At 41.4% G+C, this 23,817-nt stretch overlaps 1 protein-coding gene across 4 annotated transcripts in view; it reads left to right on the plus strand.

Annotated features, from left to right (window-relative positions):
• Positions 1–23,581, plus strand: part of CYP20A1 (cytochrome P450 family 20 subfamily A member 1) — a 99,176-nt gene extending 75,595 nt beyond the window's left edge. For all 4 annotated transcript variants that reach the window (XM_073633311.1, XM_073633312.1, XM_073633313.1 and 1 more), the window contains one exon: positions 21,736–23,581. In XM_073633311.1, coding sequence (XP_073489412.1) covers positions 21,736–21,886 — 151 coding nt within the window. In that variant the 3' untranslated portion in view covers positions 21,887–23,581. The remainder of the gene's footprint in view (positions 1–21,735) is intronic.
• Positions 23,582–23,817: the final 236 nt, after the last annotated feature.

Here is a 23,817-nt window from a genome sequence, read left to right on the forward strand (position 1 = left end):
TGACTTCTAACCATAAGCCACACAGTGAATAAATTGGGTCCAACAATTGCAGGAAGGCTAAGACTAGGAAGACATGGGTGGTTTTACAATTATTCACAATCACCCAAAGGTTCCATTTATCAGGGCCAGTTCCCACCAAAAATCACACAGAAATGCAAATCCCGGTGTAGTGCAATTTCAGCCCATTTATTTTAGTGGGTTGAAATTGCGCTGGATCGCACCAAAAGTATTGTATGCACTACTTTACAAAATGCGCAGTAACCAGATCGCATGGTACTACTGTACCATTTAATCCGATGCAGGCAAACTGATTGCATTTGCGACCTGCGTTTGGGGTGTTGTTGAGCTAACATTGACACCCGCTGCAGATTTCAAGTGCGTTTTAAACGTGCAGGAAAAACACATGGAATGTGTTTTTTTTTTTTTTTCCCCCACCTCGTTCTAGTGTGAAATGGCCCTTTAATGTGTTTTCACACAAGATTCACAGATTTTCTAATTCAGTTCAACTGGAAAAATGTGTGCATCCTGGATGAAAGTTGTATAAACCCTGTGTAAAAAACAAAACAAAAAAAAAAAAAAACATTTTATAAATGGACTTCCAAAGAGTATTTATTCATTGATCACCACACATCAGACAAATATTCCCTATGGAATGAGGTACAAAAGTAAATGCTAATGAGCGCAATATTTCAAAAGTGATTCACTTCTTATTTTAATATAAAAGTATGACAAGAAACGAACCTGCTAACTTCTTTCTGTTTATTCTACTCTCCTTATGGAGATATTTGTTCCTTACGTGTAGTAATCAATCACTGCTTGCAATCGAACTCCTAAAAATTGCTTGTGTGCTCCTAGCTTTGTAAACAAATACTGGGGAGGGGGGGGCCCTAACAATGCATTACATTAACCACTTACAGACCAGGCCATTTTTTGCGATACAGCACTGCGTCGCTTTAACTGACAATTGCACTGTTGTGTGACGCTGTACCCAAACACAATTGACGTCATTTTTTTCCCACAAATAGAGCTTGCTTTTGGTGGTATTTGATCACCTCTGCAGCTTTTATTTTTTGCGCTATAAACCAAAAAAAAGTGCCAATTTTGAAAAAAAAAATTAAACATTTTTAACTTTTTGCTGTAATAAATTTCCCCAAAAAATGTTTTTAAAAATCAAATTTCTTCATCAGTTTTGGCCAATATATATTCTACATATTTTTGGTTAAAAAAAAATGCAAAAAGCGTATAATGATTGGTTTGCGCAAAACTTATAGCGTCTACAAACTATGGGATAAATTTATGGCATTTTTATTATTTTTATTTTTTACTAGTATTGGCAGTGATCAGTGATTTTTAGCAGTACTGCGACATTGCGGTGGACAAATCAGACACTTTTGACACATTTTGGGGCCATTGACATTTTTATAGCGATCAGTGCTATAAAAAATGCACTGATTACTGTATAAATGTCACTGGCAGGGAAGAGGTTTACACTAGGGGGCAATCAAGGGGGTTAAATGTGTTCCCTGGTTTGTGTTTCTAACCGTGGGGGGATGGAACTGCTTAGAGAAGGAGACATATCGTTCCTAGCTAGTAGGAATAGACGATCTGTCTCTCCTCTCCTCACAGAACAGGGATTTGTGTGTTTACACACACGTCCCTGTTCTGGTCTCGTGCACGCGATCGCGCGTTGGGCCGGCAGTCATTGCAACCACGCGCATCAGTTCCCCCCGCCGTGCAGCGGGCGCCTGCTTCAGGCTGACGTACAGCAACGACAGTTCGCGGGATCGTACTGACCTGCTGTCCTATAATGGCGGTGGCTGGTCGGCAAGCAGTTAAAGATGGTGCTGCTATAAGACCATACCAACAGAATAAAAGGTTATAGCGCACACATACAAAAATGACATTTAAATCCTGCAAGGCTATTTAAAGCACCTGAACATAGTAAGCAAAAATATGGTGATTTGGTTACACCATATGGCCATACAGTGCTTAAGCCTACTACTGCATCAAAGTACCCCATTTTCCCACTGAAAATAGGGTACTTTAAAGCAGTAGTGGGCTTAAGCACTGTATGGCCATATGGTGTGACTAAATCACCATATTTCTGCTTATTTGCTTAATATGTACAGGTGCTTTAAATAGCCTTGCAGGATTTAAATGTCATTTTTGTATGTGTGCACTATAAGCTTTTGTTCTCCAAGCCTTATAGACCTTGCATTGAGACAATAGAATAGTAAAAAAAAACTCTTAGGTGCTCGACCATAAATATAAAGATCAGCAAGAAAAGGAAAAGAAAAAGTACCATTAGAACACTAAATGATATTTGGATGCATGTCCAAACACAATAAATACTGATCTTACAGGTCCTATACATCACGCCTAAAGATCAGAGGTAATCCTGATTACTGACTAGCAATCTGCTGAGCCTGACAGTAACAAAGCCTTGTGTAGTAAGCTTGCATGGAGAAGTGTGAGGTGAATTTACATGTAAAAACAAAAAGCATTGCGGCAAAGGTTCTAGTGTTTTTGTCACATTTTAATCAAATAACCTGAAAAAAACGCACTCGCAAACAAAAGCCTACAGGGTGACAGAGCAAAAGCAACTGGGAAAAAAGCTGGTGTCACAGCAGAAGATCTCCAGCCCTGGCCAGAGTTGGCACACATCGCATGTTGACGGCCTCAGAGTGGAAGAAACGGCAACGTCGATAGTCAAATGAACCACCGTCCAGAATTGTTTTCAGTTTGTGAAAGAACTGAAAGCATCTTTACAGAGCGCTGCCTGTTCGTTTGTTCATTCAGGCTAGGTTCACAGTTTTGCAGGTACAGGAATATGTGTAAATCACACATGTTCCCACAGCCAAAACGTGCTGTTTAGCAGATGCGCAGGGGGTGCCAGTAAGAATTCTGTGCATGATGCCAAAGCACCAGTGCATTTTCAGAAAAGGGAAAGAGACCTTTCTTCCTTTCTTTATCCTAACTCATAGGACACAGAGCCACAGTAATGTATGGGTTATATGGCGCCTTCAGGTGATGGACACTGGCACACCCTAGACAGGAAGTTGAATTCCCCATATAACCCCTCCCCTTACCAGTAGTACCTCTGTTTTTTCGCTAGTGTCTTAGGTGTTGGTCACGAGTAAAGATGTGCTGTGCTAAGCTCCGCTGGAATATTCCTTGCTAGGGCAAGCTATGCAACCGGATCCATTCAAAGTGTCTTTTCCAGGCCGAATTGAATGGTACCCGGGCCTCGTGTCTGAAGAAACGACGTTTTGCTTGTAACGCTTCTCTTTTTAGAGAGCTGGACCCCCGGGATCCAGTATTTGTTTTTTTTTCAGCCATATTCCTGGCGGGGTGCTTTTACAGGCCCAGGGCTGTGGATCCCCCGATTAAAAAATGAGACCCCGGTCCCTGAAGGTTTTTTTTACTTAGCCCACCGTGAGTAGTGAAGATTGGGTCTGTTACCACAGAACCCTGCAGCTGGATAAGGTAAGGGAGATTCCTAAGGAATTTTTCTAATTCTTGTGGGTTTTCTCCTTTAAAGTAAATGTAATGCCTATAGTCACCACCGGGGGCTGTAAAGAGCACGTACCTGATTCCATGCTTGTCAGTCTCTCTCTGTGTCACAAGCTGCACGCTTCCTCCGGCCCAAGCTCCAGGTAAGACGTGGGAAGGGGCCACCGCCTCCCGCCGCCATTCCCATCGGCAGCTCTCCTCCACCCCAGCCCTCCTCCATGCGATCGGGGCGGATCGGAGCCCGCTCGTGCGGGAAAACGGTCTATTTTGAAAAAGATAAGGGGTGGTTGGAGGAAGGGGGCGGGGCTTAGGGGCATTGGTGTGCTTCATCGTCCACAACGCGGGCTGTGTAGCTATAAAGGGCACCTTTTATCAGGTGCATACAGCTGAAGGAGGGATACAGAGCGGAAGGGTGGCATGTGAGTGTTGGTAACACAGGCATTCCCAGGGCACATTTACTTAAGCATCAGGCTGAGCTTAATAGCAGCGGCAGTTGCTGGACTATTGCTCAGCAGTGAGTGCATTTTTTTGGTAGTACCTCTGCGTTTGTGCTCAGCACTATGACCAGAGGGGGTGGTACAAATGCCACAAAAACCAAGGGCACAAAGGGGTCCCTCTGCAACCCCATCCCCCCTTGAAAGATCTAGGGAGACTGGTCAGAGTGAGCCATCGGGGTCATCAGGGGGTGCAATTGCTTCCAACACTTCAGCCCCTGTCTATATAACTGAGCAGGTTTTCTCCTCAGCTATGAGTGAATTGGAGGAAAGATTAGCGGCTTTAATCGCATCTTCACAGAGTGGAAGAAAATGCATTAGGTCCCCTTATACCACCCAGGATCCTCAAACAGAGGAACGGTGGGAGGGGGAAGATGAATCCCCCTCAGGGGACCGTGAAGAGGCTGATGATTCCTCTTCCAAGGGATCAAGTGGGAAAGGACCTTCAGCTTCACATGCTAAGAAGTTGCTGGTGCATTCTCTTACTCCACATTTAAGCTACCCTTAACGGGGTCGGTTGAAGAGCCTACTTCCTGCTTGGGTTCACCATATCCTCCTCAAGCCTTGCGTGCCTTTCCTGTCCATTCTTTACTAGAAAAGCATATGTATTCTGAGTGGGATCACCCAGATAAGCATTTTTTTCCCCCTAAAAAGTTTACACTTTATCCTATGGAGGAAAAATTTACTAAGATGTGAAGTATACCAGCAATTGACGCTGCTATATCCTCTGTGAATAAAAGTTTGACTTGTCCGGTTGACAATGCGCAAATGCTTAGGGTTTCAACTGATAAAAAATTGGAATTCCTGCTAAAAAACATTTTCTCCTTGGCAGGTTCAGTGGCTCAACCTGCAGTGGTGACAATTGGGGTATGTCAATCCTTAAGAGACCATTTGAAACAGGTGCTCAAGGTTTTCCCTGAACAGCAGGGCCAGGAGCTGAGCTGCCAGCGGCTTTGTGATTTGCAATTAACACAATCAGATTCTATAATTCAAACCTCTCGCCTTATGCTTGGGTTGGTACATATGCGTAGAATCTTATGGTTGAAAAGTTGGTCAGCTGAAGCGCCATGCAAAAAGCTCCTAGCTGGTTTGACTTTCTGCAGTGAAAAGCTGTTTGGGCAGGATTTGGACAAATATATCCAAAAAATATCAAGTGGGAAAAGTACCCTTTTGCCAGTTAAGAAAGAGTAAACATCCCTTGTGACAGACCTAGCCGGGAGAGAGACTTTTGGAGGGGACTGAATGCTAGCCTCTTGCCGATCGATCATGGGCCCTGGCATTTGGGGGAACGGTGCTCTTTGTGAGCTGTATGCCTGGGGACCCTTGGGGTGGTATTACTGTGGATTTGGGTCCTGGTCCCCCAGGACACACAGACTCTGGGGACCCTGGATTTGCCATATTAGAAATAGTGGCTGATTCATAATGCTGGGACAAATACTGTTAGGAGATGCTGAATTCCAGTCACCTGTCTGTCTGTTGCCTGCTACAATGTGTATTGTAAATAAGTCTCTAGTATGGGATCTAAGAGTCATTAGATCCCCATTGTTGTTTGTGTTAATTAACTCTGCTATTGTGATAATGTTGATAGGGTTTTCTGAGCTACAAGACGGCCAGTCTGGCCTAAAGGTCATGTCTGAGTCATCTAGGCTGTCTAAAGGGATTAGTTAATTAGCCCATGTTAATTAGGTTTCTGGTCACAGGTGTATGTTCAGAGTAATATGAGCCGGAGGTATGCACCTGCACTTTTAGTGTATAAAAGAGCCTGTATTTTTCAATAAAAAGAGATTCCTGGTTGAACTCACATACAGCCTGCCTGGTGTTTGTTCTGAGCTACACAACTGGATTCGAACGGCACATAGCTGTAGTTCTAGTCCCGGAGCTTCGGATGACCGAACCATCAGATGTTGAGATCTGCAGTCTGATTCTATAGCCGCAGAGGAGTGTCGGGAGAGTGGAACTGAGCGAGCAGGGGCTCGTTACATCCCTCATTTAAACAAGCTTTCTCCAGTGCCAGGGGCATCAGCCTCCAGTCAGTCGCGACGGCCTTCACCGTCAGGTTCAAGAGGTAAACCTCAGGTTCAATGTCAGGGACAAAAGAAATCCTGGGGGAGGAAGCCCACAAGACAGAATGCTAAAGCCACTTTATGAAGGGGCGCCCCCGCTTGCTCGAGTGGGGGGAAGACTTCTGCAGTTCTCAAGGGTCTGGCAGGAAGAATTTTCGAGACAGGATGGGTGGTCTCCAGAATAGCTCTAGGTTACAAACTAGAGTTCCGAGAATTCCCATCCCCTCGTTACCTCAGGTCAAATGTCCCTAAAGATCCAGAGAAAAATAAGTCTCTTTCTAGCGTTAGACCGACTTTTGTCGCAAAAAGTGATCATGGTGGTCCCCATGGAAGAGCAGGGGTTGGGGTTTTATTCAAACCTTTTCACGGTGCCAAAACCAAATGGGGATGTCAGACCCATTCTAGATCTCAAAGATCTAAGCCAGTTCCTGAAAATTCGCTCTTCGCATGGAATCAATCAGTAGTCTCCATCCTACAAGGAGGAGAACTTCTGGCATCATTCGACATCAAGGATGCATACCTGCATGTACCTATTTTCCCTGCTCACCAGAAGTATCTGCGTTTCAAAGTAGAAAAACTTCATTTTCAGTTTGTAGCCTTGCCTTTCGGTCTAGCTACTGCACCTCAGGTGTTTACAAAACTTCTGGCCCTACTTCTGGCCAGATTAAGGACTCAAGGTACAACAATAATAGCATAACTAGATGACCTGCTCTTAATAGACCGGTCAATAGCCCGCTTGGACCAAAGCATGGTCACCACAGTCAACTACCTGGAATACCTACGTTGGGTCCTCAACCTAAAGAAATCTTCTTTAAAGCCAGTAAAAGGATTAGAGTACTTGGGTCTGGTTATAGATACAGCCCAGAAGAGGGTGTTTTTACCCCAGGCAAAGATCAGCGCCATAAAGGAGCTGGTTCAGGTGGTCAGGGCAAAGAAGGGTCCTTCCATTCGTCTTGGTATGAGGTTGTTGGGGAAGATGGTGGCTTCATTCGAAGCAGTTCCCTAATGCTCAGTTTCATTCGAGACTGCTGCAAATATCCTATCGTATCCTATTGGCCTGGAACAAGAAGGTCCAAGCACTATATTTTCCGATGCGTTTGTCACCAAAAGTGCACCAGAGCCTCAGTTGGTGGAGGATATCCGAGAATCTGCAGAAGGGGAAATCCTCCTTACCGGTTACCTGGAAGGTAGTAACAGATGCCAGCCTTTCAGGTTGGGGGGGAGCAGTCCTGGAAGAGGCGTCTGTCCAGGGGATATGGTCCAGAACCGAAAGCACCTTGCCCATCAACATGCTAGAGATTCGGGCAGCGCGTCTAGCCCTAAGGGCCTGGACATTCAGGTTGCAGAATTCTCCTGTCAGGATTCAATCTGACAATGTCACAGCAGTGGCTTATATCAATCACCAAGGGAGCACCAGAAGTCGGGCAGCCCAGGGTAGAGGTAAACCATATCCTAACCTGGGCAGAAAAGCATGTGCCGTGCATATCGGCAATCTTCATTCCAGGGGTAGAGAACTGACAGGCGGACTACTTAAGTCGCCAGCAGTTGTTCTCGGGGGAATGGTCCCTTCACCACCTCTTCCTGGCTATATGCCAAAGATGGGGGATCCCGGACGTAGATCTGTTTGCGTCCAGGTTCAACAACAAAGTCGACAACTTTGTGTAAAAAAACAAGGGATCCACTCACATGCGGAACAGATGTGTTGGTGACCCTGTGGGATCAGTTCTCACTGATTTTCTGCATTCCCTCCAAACCCGATCAAGCCGGAAAGGAAGTCGGTAGTTCTTTTGGCCCAGAAGATCTTGGTATGCAGAAATGGTAAAGAAGGTGGTAGGGGCCCCATGGCCCCTACCACCAGGTCCAGACCTGCTATCGCAGGGACCAGTGTTCCATCCTACTATACAAACGCTAAATTTAACGGTTTGGCTATTGAAACCCACATTCTGAAGAATCATGGGCTTTCAGGCTCAATGATATCTACTTTGATTAATGCAAGGAAGCCAGCTTCCAGAGTCATTTATTATAGTTTCCTGGTGTGAATCCAGGGGTTAGTATCCTAGGAAGTATGTCATAGGTAGAATTCTTGCCTTTCTGCAAATGGGGCTAGAGATGAAACTGGCCTTGAGTATTATCAAGGGCCAGGTCTCTGCCTTATCGGTATTGTTTCAATGTCCGCTTCGCGTTTTTTGGTCCGAAGCTTTATACAGAGGGTAACGTGGCTTAATCCACCAGTTAGAGTATCCCTGAACCCTTGGGGCTTGAATTTAGTTCTGTCGGCATTACAGAAACAGTCTTTTGAGCCAATATGACATATTCCTTTGGCCCTTTTGACATGGAAGCTAGTTTTTTTGGTAGCCATTTCTTCTGCAAGGAAGGGTATCAGAGTTGGCGGTTTTTTCTTTTAAAGAGCCATATTTAGTCATTCACAAGGATAGAGTAGTATTGCTTCCTCCATCCTAGCTTTCTTCCAAAGGTGGTTTCAGGATTTCACCTAAACCATGATATTGTTTTACCTTCATTTTTTCCAGAACCCTGTTCTAAGGAAGAAATGTCACTACATTCTTTGGATGTAGTGAGAGCAGTCAAAATCTATTTGAAGGCGACTGCTCAGATTCGGAAAACAAATGTTTTGTTTGTGTTGCCTGAAGGTCCTAGGAAAGGCCACGCAGCGTCGAAATCCACTATTGCCAAATTGATTTGGCAAGTAATTATTCAAGCTTATGGCTTGAAGAGGAAGGTTCCACCTTTTCAAATCAAAGCGCACTCCACCAGAGCTGTTAGTGCTTCGTGAGCAGTGCATCACCAAGCCTCCATGGCTCAAATCTGCAAGGCCGCAACTTGGTCTTCAGTCCATACATTCACCAGATTCTATCAGGTGGATGTAAGAAGGCATGAGCCTTTGGGTGCAGTGTACTGCAGGCGGCAGTATAGGCCCTCAGGTCTGATTGCACACTACTTTTGTTTGTGTCCCCTCCCCTCAGGTGGCATTGCTCTGGGACATCCCATACAGTATTTACTGTGGCTCTTGACCCCTGATGTACTATAAAGAAAATAGGATTTTTATAACGGCTTACCTGTAAAATCCTTTTTTTGGAGTACATCACGGGACACAGAGGTCCCTCCCCTCTTTCTGGTTACATGTGTATTACTTTGCTACAGAACTGAGGTCCTCCCAGTAAGGGGAGGGGTTATATGGGGAATTGAACTTCCTGTCTAGGGTGTACCAGTGTCCATCACCTGAAGGTGCCATATAACCCATACAGTAATTACTTTTGGCTCTGTGTCCTGTGATGTACTCTAAGAAAAGGATTTTACAGGTAAGCTGTTATAAAAATGATATTTTTCCCTATCTTTCCAGCAGGTACAGCAAACGCACCCTGCAGCAAATGCACAGATGCTCAGTGAGTCCAGCTACAGAGAAGGAGATTGAGCTGTGTCCTCACTCTCTTTCCCTATCCCCAAAGTAGAGCATATTAGTGGTCTGTTTAAACCCCTGATAATTCACTAAAGTTATTTAGATAATATTTGTTAACTTGATACAGTTTTAGCTTTTAGATTTAGTCTGAATTTTGTAAGTTGTGTTTGTGAGGCCTAATAGTGATTTTAGTCAATTTTTATAAAAAAATATTTTGTTACACTTTTGTGCAACTGTCACGGAACCTTCCAAATTAGTAGCACCATCATTTTAGTCTACTTTATTGAAAAATTGCAAAAATTGTCTGTCCACCTTAGGTTTAAAGTAGAGTGCAGGGCCTGGCAGCAAAAGGGTTAAACCCATTACATTGACCTATGTTTTTAAAATTTAAAAAAAAAAAAAAAGAGTGTAAATCTCTGCCAACACTAAATCCTAGTTTGAATTTTCCTATCGCTTTAAGTAGTTTGTTTAGGCTAAGTTGGCCCTAACTTTTTTTTTTTTCTTTATTATGTACACTGTTGATGCTATATAGACTGTATGTAGCTGATGATGCATACCGTACAAAGTGCTGTGTTCTGGCTCAGTGCTTCCCATCTCATTTCTAGAAGAAAAATCGGGTTGAGTTCTGTACGTCTCAGCGTTTTCACAGGAAGCCTTGTATTTTTATCAATGAATACAAGGCTTCTTCTGAAAGGTTAAGGTGGATCATAACATCCGTCCGCCTCTCCACCTCAGCCATTTAGAGGAAGCCTTGTATTCATTGATTAAAAAATGCTTGTTCTGGGAACAGCACTGAAAGAGTCCTGTTCTGCTGCCTGTACACAATGCTGTAAGTGTATGCAGCTGATGCCAGCGGCCACCTGTATTGGTAAAGGAAATGTTTAAATTTTAATGTGATAGCAATGCTGGCATCAGGCTCTACAGCGCTAGTTCATATAGGAGACACAAACTACATGTGTAAGGGTTGTTTTTCACCACACAGAGCACCTGTCTACCACACAACTTGGAAATGGCTTGTTGCAGTTAGAGAGGTAGTTGTACAAATTACAATAATGTGACCTGGGCAAGTACACCAGCTCAGAAATACATGTTAGCGCATCCTAAAATATAGCTAAGATGAAGTATGGAAAGCGGGGGAATTAAATGTTTTTCAGTGGTCGATGACATATGTCACACAGGTAAATCTCTGCTATTACCTTTACCTTTCTGATTCTGATGGACAACGTGCTGACACATTGTCCAGTGAGAATGCCTCAGTGAACAGTTGAAGCACTCTCATTGTTTGACACCTTGTTTTGCCTGCTTTTAGGCTGAACTTTATTTAAAAGTAGCTAAAAGATTTGCTTTATACAGTGCCTTGAAGTATTCATACCCCTTGAAATTTTCCACATTTTGTCATGTTACAACCAAAGATGTAAATGTATTTTATTTGGATTTTATGTGATAGACCAACACAAAGTGGCACATAATTGTAAAGTGGAAGGAAAATGATAAATGGTTTTCAAAATGTTTAACAAATATCTGAAAAATGTGGTGTGCATTTGTATTCAGCCCCCCTTTACTCTGATACCCCTAACTAAAATCTAGTAGAATCAATTGCCTTCAGAATTTGTGTAGATTTTTACTCATGCGCTACTATGTATATGCAAACTGTGAGGAACTGCTGCACCATTGACAATGGTAAACACCTACCACATAAATAACGAAATATAATGGTGCGCTATTCAAATAATAATTACATACATTTTATTCCTAATAATCCATATAAACACTGTGCCCAGTGATAACATATACAGTAAAAGATGGTGATATTACAACAATCATCCAAAATGGTAGTCCACTGTGTGAAATAAATCTTTCAAAGGTGTAAAAAATATTTGATATCCATCCATTTGCAGGTAACTGTATATTAAAGAGCCACCATCGCATGACACCTCTGGATGCAATGCTTGTTCACCTTAAATTCAGACCCACTACAGGTCTTGTTGCGCCTTTGGGATCATATACTGTTTTCCCAGTATGCTTACAACTGGATAGCCTCCTCTTATGGTAAAGTTTCAAGGTAGGTTGGAGACATCAGAATTGTATATGTTATATTTCAATTAGAGGTGCACCGAATGGAAATTTTGGTGCCGAAACTGAAAATGCAGGATGCACCTAGCCGAAAACCAAAAATTACAGTTTTTAAAAAATATTTATATTTTTATATATAATTGTATTCCACTTTTTAATCTCATCAATTTGAATTAATATGAAGTTATTGTTGGCCATTATTGGCACCTTTTTAGTGCAAGAAAAGCTCAAGAAAAATGCAGTCTGTAGTCTCTAACTATCTCTTGTATCATGTCTGCAATCTCTTAAACGCATTGCTAATAGTATTCACAAAATTTTCATTCGGTGCCCCTTTAGCAGACATGATACAGGAGATGGTCAGAGACTGCAGACATGATACAGGAGATGGTCAGAGACTGCAGACATACTACAGGAGATGGTCAGAGACTGCAGACATACTACAGGAGATGGTCAGAGACTGCAGACATACTACAGGAGATGGTCAGAGACTGCAGACATACTACAGGAGATGGTCAGAGACTGCAGACATACTACAGGAGATGGTCAGAGACTGCAGACATACTACAGGAGATGGTCAGAGACTGCAGACATACTACAGGAGATGGTCAGAGACTGCAGACATACTACAGGAGATGGTCAGAGACTGCAGACATACTACAGGAGATGGTCAGAGACTGCAGACATACTACAGGAGATGGTCAGAGACTGCAGACATACTACAGGAGATGGTCAGAGACTGCAGACATACTACAGGAGATGGTCAGAGACTGCAGACATACTACAGGAGATGGTCAGAGACTGCAGACATACTACAGGAGATGGTCAGAGACTGCAGACATACTACAGGAGATGGTCAGAGACTGCAGACATACTACAGGAGATGGTCAGAGACTGCAGACATACTACAGGAGATGGTCAGAGACTGCAGACATTATTCAAGAGATCAATGCAGCCTAACCAGTGCCCATGACATGCAGCCTCCCAGGTGCCTGGTAGTGCAATCTCACGCTGTGTCACAGAGCTGGATTTAAATCATTGGACAGCCGCTGTAACAATGTCCCACCTCCTAGACCTACTCCTGTGCCACACGGCACAATGTTTCCCGCATTGGATCACTGTGGCGTCTATTACAAGAGACGGTCTGGGAGGCAGGACATTGTTACAGTGGCTGCCTGGCGATTGAAATCTAGCTCTGTGACAGCGGGAGATCGCACTCATCAGGCACTGGTGGGGCTGCATCTGATGACACTCTCACAAGGGAAGCAGGAGGGAGTGAAGGACTCTGAAAGGGGTGTACCAGGATGACATGTGTGGCACCCGAGGCGGAGAGCCCCCCCTTCCGAGACTCTAGGAAATAAAATGGCTGTCGTTGCAACCCTTTATATCAAGCGGTCTTTGCGCAGCGATTTTTCAAACTCTTTTTTTGGAGAAAAAACAGTTTCATGAATAAAAAAAAAACAGTTAGCCCATTTTTTTTGTATAAAGTGAAAGATGATGTTACGCCAAGTAGATAGATACCCAACATGTCATGCTTTAAAATTACGCACATTTATGGAATGTCGCCAAACTTTGGTACTTAAAAATCTCCGTAGGCGGCGCTTTAACATTTTTTACAGGTTATCTGTTTAGAGTTACAAAGGAGGTCTTGGGCTAGAATTATTGCTCTCACTCTAATGTTCGAGGTCATACCTCACATGTGTGATTTGAACATCGTTTACATATGCGGGTGCAACGTACGTACGCGTTCTCTTTTGCGTGCGAGCACCCAGGGACGGGGTACTTTAATTTTTTATTTTTACACTTTCCCTTTTACATTTTTTTTTATCACTTTTATTCCTATTACAAGGAATGTAAACATCCCTTGTAATAAAAATAGGGCGTGACAGGTCCTCTTTATGGAGAGATGTGGGATCCTTTAGGCAGGAAAGGCTGAGATAAAAAAAAAAAAAAATTTACAATCTCAGGCTTTCCTGTTGAGTCCCCAGCATTGTTTACTTCCGCTGGCCCGAACGTGACGTCATAACATCGCGCCCAGGCCTCTTGGATTTCTCTATGACTCTCTTCCGGCGCCGGCGGATTCCTTCTCCAGGTCACTGATCGCAGGGGAGAGCCAGCTGAACTGCCGCTGTGATTGCTCTTATGGTGCACAGAATCGCTGGCTGAAGAGAACGATATGTGAATGATGATAATAAATGATTCACTATAAACCTACCCTCACCTACAGTGAAATCAAATAGCAGCGCTAAAAACTAAATTAGACCTAAAATGCTGGGAAGTGTAGTTTCCAGCACAGTCCCGCGCGGATTCACGTCTTCATCACGCAGACAGGAGGCGCGAAGAGTGACAGCGAGAGCGGAGGCTTCAGGCAACAGCCTACTAACAAGTGCTGTACATTTCCCCATCCCAAGAGGGTCTACATGTATGGCTGCTTGCAAGCCTTGGACCCGGGCTTCATCTTGAGGAGGTGAGAACGGTGTGTGGAGATTTTTGGACTGCTGGGATGTTTTTAAACAATTTATGGCTATAGAGTAGAGTTCCATTTCCTGAGCGAGAACGCTTGCATATATACTCTGGATACCTAACAGGGATTGATTGGAGGTTATCACTTTGCCCCCTATTGTGTGGGAATAGCCTGTGAGCCGAACACGAGAGTGTAAGGCAAAAGTAGCTGGTGAGTTTGCTCGCTGAAGGGGAGTGGAGGTCACATATCACAGCGGTGTGGTGGAAGATTTTGTCACTGAAGATCTATATCATATCATGTTATGAATCATCACTTACATCACTACGTCACTGATTATTGGACTTTATATGTTTAATATTAGTCTATTATACATTGTATGTTTATTTATAACACAAGATTATATTTTGCTCTTAAGTGAGTGGTGTTAATTAGTTTGTCACATCTAATTTATCACACAATTTTTTTAGGTCTAATTTAGTTTTTAGCGCTGCTATTTGATTTCACTGTAGGTGAGGGTAGGTTTATAGTGAATCATTTATTATCATTTTTGCACTGTTTGGAATTTTTTAAGCGGCAGCTGACAGTGAGGTTTAGGTCTGTGAGCGTAGCGTTTGGCACATAAGGAAGGGGCGGATATCCTGTGTACCATACTAGTGATACGATATGTGAATGATGCCTGTAGCTGCAGGCATCATTCAGATCTCCTCACTGAAAGTCCAGGACGTCATATGACGTACCTTGGGCACAAGGTGGTTTTAAAGGGTGTCCTTTTAATGGATTAAAAATCACTTGCATAACTGCTTCTTGTTAAACAGCATTTACAGTGCCTTACAAAAGTATTTACCTACGTTACTTACCTATGTTACTTTTACAGCCTTTAGTTGAATGTTTTTTAATCTGAATTATATGTGATGGATCAGAACACAATAGTCTAAGTTGGAGAAGTAAAAATTGGAAAAATATATACATAAAACTTTTTTCAGAAATTAAAAACTGATAATTAGCATGTGCGTATGTATTCATCCCCTTTGTTATGAAGCCCATAAAAAGCTCTGGTGCAACCAATTGCCTTCAGAAGTCACATAATTAGTGAAATGACGTCCACCTGTGTGTAATCTAAGTGTCACATGATCTGTCATTACATATACACACCTTTTTGAAAGGCCCCAAAGGCTGCAACATCTAAGCAAGAGGCACCACTAACCAAACACTGCCATAAAGACCAAGGAACTCTCCAAACAAGTAAGGGACAATGTTGAGAAGTACAAGTAAGGGTTAGGTTTTAAAAAAAATCCATATCTTTGATCCCTAGGGGTACCATCAAGTCTATCATAACCAAATTGAAAGAACATTGCACAACAGCAAACCTTACAAGAGATGGCTGCACACAAAAACTCATGGACTGGGCAAGGAGGGCATTAATCAGAGAGGCAGCACAGAGACCTAAGGTAACCCCAGAGGAGCTGCAGAGTTCCACAGCAGAGACTGGAGTATCTGTACGTAGGACGACAATAAGCTGGGGTTTATTGGGATTTATGGCAGAGTGCCCAGAAGAAAGCCATTACTTTCATCAAAAAACAAATTAGCACGTTTTGAGTTTGCTAAAAGGCATGTGGGAGACTCCCAAAATGTATGGAGGAAGGTGCTCTCGTCTGATGAGACTAAAATGAACTTTTTGGCCATCAGAGAAAACGCTATGTCTGGAGCAAACCCAACACATCACACCACCTAAAGAACACCATCCCCACAGTGAAACATAGTGGTGGCAGCATCATCATGTGGGGATGTTTTTTAGCAGTCGGGACTGGGAAACTGGTCAGCGTTGAGGGAACGATGGATGGTGCTAAATACAGGGATATTCTTGAGCAAAACCTGTACCACTCTGTGTGTGATCTGTGTTTGATTTGAGGCTAGGACGGCGGTTCACCTACCAGCAGGACAATGAACCCAAACACACTGCTAAAGTAACAGTTGAGTGGTTTAAAGGGAAGCAGGTAAATGTGTTGGAATGGCCTAGTCAAAGCCCAGACCTCAATCCAATAGAAAATCTGTGGCCAGACTTAAAGATTGCTGTTCACAAGCGCAAACCATCCAACTTGAAGGAGCTGGAGCAGTTTTGCAAGGAGGAATGGGCAAAAATCCCAGTGGTAAGATGTGGCAAGCTCATAGAGACTTATCCAAGGCGACTTGGAGCTGTGATAGCCGCAAAAGGTGGCTCTACAAAGTATTGACTTTAGGGGGGTGAATAGTTATGCACATTGACTTTTTCTGTTATTTTGTCCTATTTGTTATTTGCTTCACAATTAAAAAAAAAAAGAAATCTTTAAAGTTGTAAGCATGTTCTGTAAATTAAATGGTGCAAATCCTCAAACAATCCATGTTAATTCCAGGTTGTGATGCAACAAAACACGAAAAAATGCCAAAGGGATGAATACTTTTGCAAGGCACTGTAAATGTATAGATCCTCCACCATAGATTACGTTGCGTCACTTGTCAAGTGACTTGACACCCGGAATTCTTTATTTTTTCACATATCCGGAGCATATGTTTACAAGCAGAATTTTGTCTAAATTGAAACTATACCATAAGAGGAGGCAATCCAGTTGTAAGCAGACTGTGGAAACAGTATATGATCCTAAAGGCGCAACAAGACCTGTTGTGGGTCTGAATTTAAGGTGAACAGGCACTGCATTCAGAGGTGCCAGGTGATGGCTCTTTATTACACAGTTACCTGCATATGGATGAATGCCACAGTTTTTGCACCTTTTTTGAAAGATTTATTTCACACAGTGCACTACTATTTTGGATGATTGTTGTAATATCACCATCTTTTACTGTATATGTTATCACTGGGCACAGTGTTTATAGGGATTATTAGGAATAATTTTTATGTTATTATTTGCATAGCGCACCATTCATTTTAGTTATTTAATTGCCTTCAGGAGTCGCCTAATTAGAGTCCACCTATGTGTAATGAAATCTCAGTATCCTGAAGGCCAAGAAACACACTAAACAGGTCAGGGATAAAGTTGTGGAGAACTTTAAAGCAGGGTAAGGTTATAAAAAAATAAATAAATAAATAATATCCAAAGCTTTGAACATCTCACGGAGTACTGTTCAATCCATCATCCAAATATGGTAGAGTATGGCACAACTATTAGTCGTACACTGCAAAAATCTGGCCTTTATGGAAGAGTAGCAAGAAGAAAACCATTGTTGAAAGAAAGCCATAAGAAATCCTGTTTTGCAGTTTGTGAGAAGCCATGTGGGGGACACGGGGAAGAAGGTGCTCTGGTCAGATAAGACCAAAATTTTACTTATTGGTCTAAAAGCAAAACGCTATGTGTGGCAGAAAACTAACACTCCACATCACCCTGAACACACCATCCCAACCGTGCAACATGGTGGTGGTATCATCATGTTGTGGGATGCTTTTCTTCAGCAAGGAACAGGGAAACTGGTCAGAGTTGATGGGAAGATGGATGGAAACAAATACTGGGCAATTTTAGAAGAAAACCTGTTTGATTCGGCAAAAGCCTTGAGACTGGGGCAGAGGTTCACCTTCCAGCAGGACAACAACCCTAAACATACAGCCAGAGCTACAATGGAATAGTTTTAGATCAAAGCATATTCATGTGTTAGAATGGTCCAGTCAAAAGTCCAGACCTAAATCCAACTGAGAATCTGTGGCAAGACTTGAAAATTGCTGTTCAGATGCTCTCCATCCAATCTGACAGCTTAAGCTATTTTGCAAAGAATAATGGGCAGCATTTTCACTCTCTAGATGTGCAAAGCTGATAGAGACATAAAGAAGTCTTGCAGATGTAATTGCAGCGAAAGGTGGTTCTACAAAATATTTACTCAGGGGGGCTGAATACAAATGCACGCCACACTTTTCAGATATTTATTTGTTAACAATTTTGAAAACCATTTATCATTTTCCTTCCACCTCACAATTACGTGCCACTTTGTGTTGGTCTATTACATAAAATCCCAATAAAATACATTTACGTTTTTGGCTGTGTCATGACAAAATGTGGAAAATTTCAAGGGGGTATGATTACTTTTTCCAGGCACTGTATCTTAACCTGTTGATATTTTATATAGTATGAGCAATTGCATTATGATGATCGCATGAACAACCGGCTTTATCTATCTGTAGTCATAAATTCGATTTGTGTGCCTTCTGTTCGGTGAAGCTTGATAAACACTGATAAACATGCTGCTGCTATTCGTATCTGATGTGATACTTTGTTCTGCATTGTGCACTGTTACAAAAAATTTTGTTTGCTAACACTTTTGCATCTTCTTGTGGTCTAGGTACTTGTAAGTTACCTGTATAATCCACTTAGGGGGTAAGTCCACCCAGTATTGTACATGTGGCCAGTCACCCCCTGACCTGCAATACAGTGTCTCTGGTATCTTGGATACTCAATATAGACACTACAGTGCGTAAAACGCATAGTAATGCGCTGTATTCCAAAAATAGTGTATTCGCTACCTCTTTGCTGCTTTAGGCAGTCTTTTCAAATGAATGGGCTGTCTTCGTACAAAGCATGTTAACAAACCAGAACAGTTTGAATCTGACATAAAGGATCCCCCAGGAAAATCCACTACTGGTCTACCCCTGCATGAACTGGCATAGGGGCCTGAAACAGAAAGTCAACATTGTCTGGCCATTTAGCGCAGTGGATGTCCACTTATGAGCTAAAAGGGACCTCTGATGTGGCCCCTGACATCACCAAAGGGCGGCACATAATGTTCAATATACAGTGGGGATAGAAAGTATTCAGACCCCCTTAAATTTTTCACACTTTGTTATATTGCAGCCATTTGCTAAAATCATTTAAGTTCATTTTTTTCCTCATTAATGCACACACAGCACCCCATATTGTCAGAAAAACACAGAATTGTTGACATTTTTGCAGATTAATTAATAAAGAAAAACCTGAAATATCACATGGTCCTAAGCATTCAGACCCTTTGCTCAGTATTTAGAAGCACTCTTTTGATCTAATACAGCCACAAGTCTTTTTGGAAAGATGCAACAAGTTTTTGCTGAGCTGCATGTTGAAGACCTGACTGATCGACCACCTGAGCAAGGCCAAAAGCAAGTTGCTAATTGTGCTAGTATTCTGCAATGCCTTAATGAGGTCTATGCTTGATAAACCTATATCCAAGAATATCTTTATGGCAATACCATCTTATAAAAAGCAAACAAAAGATTTATTTATGGTTATTTTATGTATAGACTTTGTCTGTTTTTTTTGTCAATGGAAGGGTGTGATTGGACAATCTTTAGCTATTTCTTGCTGCTGTTATCTTTTACTGACTCACATGTAGTTCTTGGTTGACTATGGAGGGCAGTTAATCCAAGTACAGGAGACATCTGTGAGGATGGAAATAACAGATTTTATGTAACACACATTTTATGTTTCTGACACAAATGATACACGTGTGTTGAATTTTTTTAGATGCCAAAAGTAAACAAATCGGTCCTGTTAAATGTGTTGGGAAGTGTTACTGGCAACATTACCAAAATTACAAACGAGCCTGGAAAAAAGAAAACTAATGCAGCTGACCCATATATGTAAAATATTGCAACTGGTAAGTTGCAATATATAATTTTTAGTTCTTGACTTTTAATGCACTTTAAGATTCTAATTGTTCTTTGTTAAGCTACAAATTTAGATCCAAGGCTGACACAGCCTCTGTCAGAATGCCCTGACCTGCTTGTTTAACCCCTTCAGGTCAGCCATAGATTAGTTTTACTGCTACAGGGCAGCACCTCTGCACCAGATCACGTGTGTGTGTGTGTATGTATATGTGTGTGTGTGTGTGTGTGTGTGTGTATATATATATATATATATATATATATATATATATATATATATATATATATATATATATATATATATATATATAGCGGCTGTAGCGACCCGCTGTGATCACACATAGCGGGAGCCCAGGAGGCTAAGCAGGAACTAGCATCCATGTCTTCCCCTAGTAAGAGCACCTCCCACAATTTAGTAAAACACTGGTTAGGCGCACGGTTAACCTTTTGATCGTCCCTGATGATAACCCCTTCCCAGCCAGTGTCATCAGTACAGTGACAGTGCATATATTTTTTTTTTTTTAGCACTGATCACTGTATTAGTGTCAGTGGTCCCCAAAAAGTGTCAAAAGGATCAATGTCAGAATGTCCACCGTAATATTGCAGTCTCGCTATAAGTCGCCCCCATTATTAGTAAAAAAAAAAAATTGAAGTAAGTAAAAATATCCCATAGTTTTGTAGATGCTATAAAAGTAAAAAATATTTATTTATTTTCCAAAATTGTCTGTCTTTTTTTGTTTATAGCACAAAAAATAAACGCAGATGTGATCAAATACCACCAAAATAAAGCTCTATTTGTGGGGGAAAAAGGACATCAATTTAATTTGGGTACAGCATTGCATGACTTCACTGTTTTCAGGTTTGATTTTGCAGCTTTCTGTGTTGCCTGCCTGCTCAGCAGTGTAAAGATGCTAATAACTTGTTCAGTAGTGGGAGGGAGGGAGATCCCTCCTCTGAATCATTCACCCGTGCAGGGAACTGCTGATTCATAGAGCTTACCACCTGGTGCGTGTATGATGTCCGTTTTAAATATTTGCAGTGTTTCATATTTTTCTGAGTGAAAGTGTAGAAAAACATTTCAAATGCGACTGTGGAAGAAACATGATAGATAAATAAAAATCTATGTATATTCTGATTTAAGCAGTTTGATGTTTACAGCATAGCTCATCAGTGGTGTACATTTTCTTGGTTCTTTCACCTCTTTATTAGCTTCAATAGAATATGGCATACCCCAGGATCACTCTTGTTCCTTTTATAGAATTTGGTATGAATGTTAATGGACCTCTAACAGTCAAACGTTCTATAGGCGTAGATGGACATCCTCTCTAAAACTGACTCTCCGCTCAACTGTAATTTCTCTGGTTAGGAAAATTAACATCAGAAAAGGAGTAACAGTACTGGCCAGTGGGGACCACTAGAGCAATGGGGAGATTAATCCCATGGTCAAATATTCAGCAGGAACTTGTCCTTATCTGAATATATAAACCTGTTCCAAGAAAGCCATGTTTTCTTATATCGCTCTCGTCTGTTCTGAGCAGAAAGCACAGGGGAGTTCATTTACTAAAGGCAAATCCACTTTGCACTACAAGTGCCAACTGCCTCTCATATGGGAGTTTTTACCTGCCAAAGGATGTGTGTATCCATCCAGTTCTGAGATTTACACAACCATATCACATGGCATAACTCTGTGGGGGCAGGAGACCTGATTTTTCTCTGGTGCAATGAAATAATGCAGCAAGGTCCTTTTTCATGCCCCCTGCCTGTAAAAGGACAGTACTGGATAAGAAACAGTCTGATGAGCTCCTCTTCCTATCCTCTCTTTCCTCCTGCCAGCATGCTCCTTGTTGGCACATGAGCGCTGCAGCACCACTGATTGACTCCTCATGCTGCTTCTCCCTCTCCCAATCTTGTTATAGGATAGGCTGCAAGAAGCTGATAAATTCAGCTGCTTGCATTTCCAAAATTATTTATTAATGAATACTGAGCTGCATGTATTTGTTCTTTTTTCATATTTGCTTGCACTTTGCACTTTTAAGTGGCTGTGTTATTCCACAAGATTTTGTTAATCATATTTTTTTTTTTTTTTTTTTTTTTGTCCCTAGGTTTGCGTACATGGTGGCAACAGTCCTCCTCAGTGTCCTTGTGCGGAAACTGCATTTGTTACCTGTGGAAGGTCAAGTGATGGAGACCAAATATGAGCTAGTGACTTCTCCTAAAGAAGAGGCATGGATCACGGTGTCGAAAAGAAGCTAAGCCAACAAGTCAGTGGACTTCATGGTCAGCTGGAGAGCCTAGAAACATTTGGGAAAACAGCTGTCCATTTTCCAGCAGATGAAGGTTGAGACAATATTGGCTACATTGTCTGCCTTTATTGATCTGTTGTAAGGAACTTTATTTTGCATAGTAAAATGAGTGCACTATGAGAACAGTGGAACCAGTGTTAATGCAGACAAAGCTGATTTTCCTGATTTACCCACATGTTCTAAATCACTGACCAAATCCTTTAATATATTTGCCCTGAAATAGCATTACAACCTTGTCCTAAAATGAACAATTGTCCAGTTATTGGTATAAAGCAATATTTAGTAATGCAGTCACTGCCATTTTTGTCTAGATCCAGATGGAAAACTTCTACAACACGCATCTTCCTAACTCACAATATCTGTATATTGTTTAGAAATGTTGAATTTGTATTCAGGAAGGGCATTTTTTAACTTGAGTCTAATTTTGTTCTGCAATGTACACCCTGTTTTAAAAAATATTTTCATTGTAACAGCAAATATCAACACCAGACTTTGCAAGTATTACCTTAATGCCATTTCTGTTAAAAAAAAAAAAAAAATGAAGTTACATTCATTTTAATATCTGTATGCTCTGGAGCTGTAATTCACCCCCCCCCCCTTTTTTTTTTTCATATGAGCAGGTACATACCAAGAGTTCCAATATATTTAATGGGCCTAATGCATTTCCCAGTGAATGATGGGACATCTGAATTGTGGACACTTGATATAAGAAGTATGTCTCATTAATTTATTTTTTTTCTGATCTGGTGCTTTGGCTGTTAATGGACCTATAATATAAAGCTCACCATTTATGGAAGACTTGCCTTTAATCATCTTGCGTTGTCATGATATTTACTCCTGATTCATGTAACATTTCATATAACCTTTGTGAAAACACAGTGAAAGGTTGAGATTGTCTTTTCTTGGCTCAGAAATGGAAAGTAGCAAACGACCTCCATAGAAATTCCTGATGTGTGTTCAAGGAGTTCTGAAGAAGACCTTAGAAGGTTCTAATAAGAGTCCTGGACTGTTTGTGTTCTAGCCTTGGCAAAGTATCATCTTTCACTTCTGGTCATGTGCATTATGCTTATATTGTGGATATTTGATGGATTCCACTTTTTTTCTGAACCAAACTATTATTGGAGAAGAGGCAACACTAATTTTGGCTTGCCTTACATTTGGACAAAATGTATTCCTATTTTAAGTAGGCAGAGCAATTGCATTCCAGTGTAAACTATTCTTTAAACTTTTCAGTTGTAAGACATATAAACAATTTGGCAAAGCTTGTCTGGTTCTCAGGCAAATCCAGAACATTTTTTCCATGAACGGTGAATTTTCAAGCCATCAATATGGAGTGCCCCAACATTACTGAATTACCTTCATCTTCACTGAAGTGCATAATGAATCTAATAAGGACATCTGCATTATTGTCATATACCATATTGAAATGTATGCTTTCTACTACTAGGTGTAGCTAGCCCTTTAATATAAATCATGTTGCTGTTGATATGTATCAATCACTAGGAGTGATATCTTTTGTCAGTTACAATTGATAAACCTACTGTGCCTTTTTCAGACATGTATTCTTTGTAAACATCACTGCCATGTAAATGAATTCTATGAACAAAATGACTGTGAAAAATATACAAAAATGTAACAAATGTAATCTATTTGTTTTGTGTGTATTTGGGAAAGACATTTGCTATGAATACATAATGCTAACCTCTGACTATTTGATATATTGTCTCTAACTCGACATCCTTCTAAAATAAGCTTGTTGAAAATCTTCTCTGCACTGTTAATAATATATTATCAGGTTCCTACGAGGGATGTGTCACACCTTCTGTGTTTTATCACAGAATATTCTAGCACATCTGTTCGCCATTTAACAATGCAGTATAT

The sequence above is a fragment of the Aquarana catesbeiana genome, linkage group LG06 (genome assembly GCF_042186555.1).
Source record: "Aquarana catesbeiana isolate 2022-GZ linkage group LG06, ASM4218655v1, whole genome shotgun sequence".
In the NCBI taxonomy this organism is placed as follows: Eukaryota; Metazoa; Chordata; class Amphibia; order Anura; family Ranidae; genus Aquarana; species Aquarana catesbeiana.